The 6,338-nt window shown below is 46.4% G+C and overlaps 2 protein-coding genes across 3 annotated transcripts; one reads left to right on the top strand and one right to left on the bottom strand.

Annotated features, from left to right (window-relative positions):
• The first annotated feature begins 128 nt into the window (after window positions 1–128).
• Window positions 129–1,876, top strand: LOC128309841 (electron transfer flavoprotein subunit alpha, mitochondrial). Of its 2 annotated transcripts, none has more exons than XM_053046324.1 (2): window positions 129–276; window positions 504–1,876. In XM_053046324.1, the coding sequence occupies exons 1-2, from the start codon at window positions 238–240 to the stop codon at window positions 1,455–1,457; spliced, it is 993 nt and encodes a 330-aa protein (XP_052902284.1). In that variant the 5' UTR covers window positions 129–237; the 3' UTR covers window positions 1,458–1,876. The 2 variants fall into 2 exon arrangements, with proteins under 2 accessions (XP_052902284.1, XP_052902283.1); XM_053046323.1 differs by having other exon boundaries at window positions 131–282; window positions 504–1,875.
• On the bottom strand, window positions 1,744–2,641 carry LOC128309842 (putative inner dynein arm light chain, axonemal). Its single transcript, XM_053046325.1, has 2 exons — window positions 1,922–2,641; window positions 1,744–1,779 (listed from the first exon to the last, which is right to left on the bottom strand). The coding sequence occupies exons 1-2, from the start codon at window positions 2,639–2,641 to the stop codon at window positions 1,744–1,746; spliced, it is 756 nt and encodes a 251-aa protein (XP_052902285.1).
• Between the last annotated feature and the right edge of the window lie 3,697 nt (window positions 2,642–6,338).

The raw sequence follows: 6,338 nt of genomic DNA, 5'->3' as shown, positions 1-6,338 counted from the left end.
CAAAACTTGTCGCGCCCAGTGTAAACACGCCTTCATTTGAACCTTTGTTTGACAGCCAGATGGAACCAGCTGTCAAACACAAAACGGTGGTGAGCAAATCCGGTACTTGGGAATTGACCGACGTCAATTGACAACAATTCCATTTAATAAATTCCCCATCCGAAACGTATGTGATCCATTTTGTCTGTTCTGTTGTTGATTACGGTTCTCGGTAGGTTCCGCAAGTAATAGCGCACAATGTTTGCCCGCTGCTCTTCGTCGCTCGCACGCCCATCGGTTCAGGTAAGCAATGAAACGAAGCAGAGTCCGAAGGTACGTTTTGCATAACATTGCGCGATCAGCAAGGTTCCGCATCGCGTCCGTCTTCACCTTCTGATCTGATGATAACGCGAGATAACGAACGGCTGTTTGCCACTGCCAGAAGACCGTATGGACCCCCGCTTTCAATTGAAATTAATTATATAATTCGCAAACACGCGCCTAACACGCCTCGTTTTCGGCAGGGTTTTCGGCGCTTCCAGAGCACGCTAGTCGTGGCCGAACACAACAATGAGACGCTCAACCCAATCACGGCCAACGCGGTGACAGCGGCGAAGAAGCTTGGCGGTGATGTGACCGTACTGGTTGCTGGCACAAAAGTTGGTCCCGTTTCGGAGGCAGCCGCTAAGTTGGACGGTGTGAAGAAGGTGTTGGTAGCGGAGGGTGACGCGTACAAGGGTATGCTGGCGGAATCACTAACACCGCTCGTGTTGGCCACGCAGGAGCAGTTCAAATTCACACATATCGTAGCGGGAGCGACGGCTTTCGGTAAGGCTGTCCTTCCACGTATCGCCGCCAAGCTGGATGTATCCCCGGTGTCGGATATTACCGGTGTACAGTCCGCCGATACGTTCGTGCGCACGATCTACGCCGGCAATGCAATCCAGACGGTTAAATCGAAAGATCCAGTGAAGGTCATTACGGTGCGCGGTACTAACTTCGAACCGACCGGAGTGGCCGGTAGTGCGGCTGCAATAGAGAAAGCTCCGGCTGGAGACTTTGCTAGCAAAACGACCGAATTCGTCAGCCAAGAGTTGACCAAATCCGACCGTCCTTCGCTCACTGCGGCGAAGATCATCGTGTCCGGTGGACGCGGTATGAAATCGGGCGACAACTTCAAGATGCTGTATGATCTGGCGGACAAATGGGGCGCAGCGGTGGGTGCTTCCCGTGCTGCCGTGGATGCTGGATACGTGCCGAACGATTTGCAGATTGGACAGACGGGCAAAATTGTGGCACCGGAGCTGTACGTTGCTATCGGGATTTCCGGCGCCATCCAGCATCTGGCCGGTATGAAGGACTCGAAAACGATCGTTGCCATCAACAAGGATCCCGAGGCACCGATCTTCCAGGTCGCTGACTACGGGTTGGTGGCCGACCTGTTCAAGGTGGTACCGGAGATCAACGAAAAGTGCTAACAAAGCACCGACACAACAAACCGGCCTGTCGCGAGTGAACACGCTAAGAGAAGGTCCGAATTTCCTTTCCAACCCGAATGTATCCGCGGTGTGTCGTGCAAGTGACTCATCTTGTCGGAAGATTTTTTAAAGTGTGTTGTATTAGTTATAGGCGCAAAAATTTAGCTACAGTATAATAACATATATCGGGCTCAAAAGTAAACACTGTCTGGTTTGTTGGTGGTCCCCAGAGTTGCTGGTGAAAAACTATTACACGGCGCTGTAGTGTGTAGCGTTCCGGGGTATTCTATTTCTTCGGTGCAATAATTCCTTCCAGCTGGGCCTGTGAAAACATTGTGTGTTACAACCAGGGCAAAGCATTGTCAATAAATATGTTCGTTTTCATAAAACAGAACAGTATACATCGTGTATCTGAATCTGTTTAGTAAATTGTCCCCTCCTATTGGAGCACAAGGAGAGCTTACCTTAAGTTGAGCATTGGTTTTCTTCAGGAAGGCAATCTCTTCCGAGTGTTTCTTCTCCTCGGACGCACGCAGTTCTGCATTCCTACGTTCGGCCTGGTCCGCCTTAATTTTCATATCGCTGATCGAGTTCAGCAGCAGTTCCTTCTCGTGCTCCACCTGCTGTATCTGCTCCTGCAGCTTCTCCTTGCCTTCCTGTGCCTGCAGCGCCTTGCGGATGCCGAAGGACACCGAACTGCAGTACAACGTTTCGTACGCTTCGAGTGACATCGCGATTTCGTCCCGCACTCGCAACAGCAATAGACCCCGCTCGGTACAGTTGATTGTAACCTGCCGGATTAGCTCATCGAAGCACTGTGTGTAGAGCTCCCGCCGTACCGGACATATGCCCGTTTCGCGTGCCTGCGTTTGCTGCAGACGTGTGTCCAACATTTCCTGCAGATTGATCACATCCTGACGAGTGGCTGGCGTACTGGAAACGGTTTGCGTCCACAGTTGTCCGTCCTCTTCCCATGTTTTCGGTGGCAAGATACAGTTAAGTATTTCTTCCGTCTCGCGCGGACTATCGACTACGACGGCACCTCCCGACCCGGGACGGCCTGTTTGTTCCTTCGCTGGAGCCGCATCACTCGCTGGTTCTCGTTTTTCAACATGCTTCACCACCAGCACCGGGTTGTTGTAGCGAACGAGTGTGGTTTGCAGTTCCAGATTCCGATCGCCCATCGTTGGTGTCGTCCAGTCGATGACCGCGGTCAACACCCCCTTGTTCGTTTGCACCTTAAATTGAGGACACCTTACGAATCTCCAGTGTCAAGTGAAGGATTGTGAAGAAACCAAACAGTCACAATCGTCTACCATAGCAACCAACATGCCCACGGTAGTTCGGTGTGGAAAAACCGGGTTGCTATGATCAACCGAAATCAACATCTTCAACAAGTTGTACAGGCTTCAAAACGGAACCAATTCGCACGTTTGAGTGTGTTTTTTGAGTTCCTGCTCTATTGGGCACAGATTCAGTGTGTCAACAACCATGAACGGCAGCACACTATCGAGTAAAATCTAATGAATTTGAATTCCTCGCAACCCAACCCATTCCGTTGATCGACATTTTCAACATCGATTTCACTCGAACACATCCCGCGCGAACCCTACAGAAACAGGTCGTTTTCGGATTTCTGACACCAAGAGAGCATCCACGAAAGGAGATAACATCAATCTGATGCGCACAAGGCTCCGCCTTGTTTGTACATAACATATTGATATCGCATACTCACGTTATCATTCGCTTTGATGGTATCAGAATGAGAGATCTTCTACGATTGGCTATTAGTTACACATACTATCAAACCAGGGAGAGCGATCGATAGAGTAAATAGCTCAGGTACTGCGGGGAGAATCCTGCGTCTCCTTTCATCCATCCAGTGCCTACAGTGCGTCTCGTAACTGGACAGCAGTTCAGTTTTTTAATTATTAGCAGTAGGAAATGCGCAGTGCCACTATTTCCGAAGACTTTATTCATTGTTTATTGTTCGGTTATTTCGCAATAATTATATCTCATGTCGTCATGGAGTTTGAAAGGATTCAATACATAAATATATGATTTCAATACTCCTTATTGTTATTTCCATAAAAAGTTAACTTGGATGGAGTCATATGAGGGTGCTAGAACATTTGGACGAACGGAAAGAGAGGAAAGATCATTCGACGGATCAAGCGCTATGATCACTAGAGGGAAGGGTACAGCATATGAAATGGGGCCGGTTGGTACGGAAATTTGTGCTAGCTCTTCGTTGATCATGCTCTCTTGGTGTCAGAAACCAAAAATCTCACCGTTTCTGAGCGTTTTTGACGGACGGATCGGCGCAAAATATGAAAGAGACGCAGGATCCGTTTTGCCTTTTCCCCCTTCACTCTAATGCGTTCGATAGGAATGTGAGAGGAATGTTCTTTTATAAACCTTAATTCTCACATTCCGGTCACCAAAGAAATTGAATTTATGGGTTGAATTATTGAATTATTGAATTGATTATATATGGGTATGTGCCTTGCCTTGTTATCACTGATAACTATGAAAGTAAATAAACGTAAACATGGTTTGTTGCTGCATGCTATTCAGTGCCAGTGCCAATCTTCCTATCCAAATTGCTGAGCACATTTCACGCACAGCACACGAACGAGATGCGATCAGATGATCATTTGTAAACAGTAGATAACAAATTTAGCTGGATAACACAGAGATCTTCTTAAAATAGACATTCCTTAATGCAAATGTAGAAAAGATAATTCAATTTATCCCACAACATCCAGACGCGCATCACACTCCTTCACAAGTGCGGCAAGGTTTTAAATTGCATTGTGGGAAATAAATTCAATTTAAACACATCCGTCAACTTATTTTGCCTGGGGACTAGAGGACCCTTTTTCTTGTGTACATTTAGCGTCAGACATAATAGAACAGGATAAAAACGTTCGTGCCAACACACTCCACTATAAGCGATTGTTTTCCAGCGCTTCGTGCGTGGGGATGCGCTCCAATGTACCGTGTGACGTGTTAAATTTGGAAAAGCCATCAATGCAAATAGACAACCAGAGGCAGCAGAGGGACACCATTTACACCACACAGGGACATTGAACCAGACGGACGGAATTGTGCACATCGCACATTGGGACGACACAGTGGAGGATAAATCCCCTTAGAGACCCAGGGCGAAATTATAAATGGGGCCTCTAATTTTAAAAACGATGAATTGGGGGGGCATTGAGGCCCTTGAAATGAGGCAAAGCTAAAGGCGCTGTAAGAAGGGGCTCCTGAATTCACTTTGAATCATCCCACGGGTAGTTCGCGGTCAAATTTCGCCAGGGGTCCCCTCTAGCATAAGGAGAAGGGGCCTATGTATACACCTTTTACTATTACACACATTTTTTGGGGCCTCCAACAGGGCGGGGCCCTAGGCGACCACCTACTCCGTCGACCGTTTGATCCGCCGTTGATCCCTTTTTTCAGCTCAACCACGCATCCGAAGATCAAACTATTAAATAAACTTTTATTAAACACACAAAAACACTGTCCACAACATGCTTCACATAAACACGTATGTACGTAAAAGCGTTTAGAAGGAAGCGTCGCCACCAGCAGAAGCTGATCGCGCCTCATAATTGCATGCGGTTTTATGCTGAGTATATAGTTTGCATGAATACACCGACGAGCTGAGCTGTGCCGGTGCCCGAAGGACGTGGACACCGCTCAGCATACGACGATACGGACAAAGAGCAGTACAATAGATGTTAATATCACATATCACAACATATCACATATATCAGCAGATTGACTCGCGGTACTGTTTCTTCTTCTTGATGACAATATTTGTTGCGGACAACAGAGAGCAAAATGGAAAGAATTAATCACCGTAAGTATTTAATGTCCACCACACAAAAGCTAGAAGACCACACGGTCATCTCAGTCGCCATTGCACATTATTTTGAAGCGCTTTTCCTTTCGTCGAAGTCTCCGCGCATGCGCGATCGGAGCCACCAAAAAGCGACCGGTTTTGTGATTTCTGACACCAAGAGAGCATCCACGAAAGGAGATAACATCAATCTGATCCGCACAAGGCTCCGCCACGTTTGTACATAACATATTGATATCGCATACTCACGGCATCATTCGCTTTGATGGTATCAGAATGAGAGATCTTCTACGATTGGCTATTAATTACACATTCTATCAAACAAGGGAGAGCGATCGGAAGAGTAAATAGCTCAGGTACTGAGAGGAGAATCCTGCGTCTCGTTTCATCCATCCAGTGCCTACAGTGCGTCTCATAACTGGACAGCAGTTCAGATTTTTAATTATTAGCAGTAGGAAACATGGAATAACACTATTTCCGAAGACTTTATTCATTGTTTATTGTTCGGTTATTTCGCAATAATTATATCTCTTGTCGTCTTGGAGTTTCCGGGAGTTTAGAAGGATTCCATACATAAATATATGATTTCAATACTCCTTATTGTTATTTACATAAAAATGAACTTGGTTTGAGTCATATGAGGGTGCTAGAACATTTGGACGAACGGAAAGAGAGGAAAGATCAGTCGACGGATCAAGCGCTATGATCACTAGAGGGAAGGGTACAGCATATGAAATGCTCCACGTGGTACGGAAATTTGTGCTAGCTCTTCGTTGATCATGCTCTCTTGGTGTCAGAAACCAAAAATTTCACCGTTTCTGAGCGTTTTCGACGAACGGATCGGCGCAAAATACGAAAGAGACGCAGGATCCGTTTTGCCTTTTCCCCCTTCACTCTAATGCGTTCGATAGGAATGTGAGAGGAATGTTCTTTTATAAACCTTAATTCTCACATTCCGGTCACCAAAGAAATTGAATTTATGGGTTCAATTATTGAATTATTGAATTATTTAT

This window comes from Anopheles moucheti, chromosome 2, assembly GCF_943734755.1.
Source record: "Anopheles moucheti chromosome 2, idAnoMoucSN_F20_07, whole genome shotgun sequence".
In the NCBI taxonomy this organism is placed as follows: domain Eukaryota; kingdom Metazoa; phylum Arthropoda; class Insecta; order Diptera; family Culicidae; genus Anopheles; species Anopheles moucheti.
Note: the sequence above shows the minus strand (reverse complement) of the source record. Positions and strands in the feature narration are given on the sequence as shown.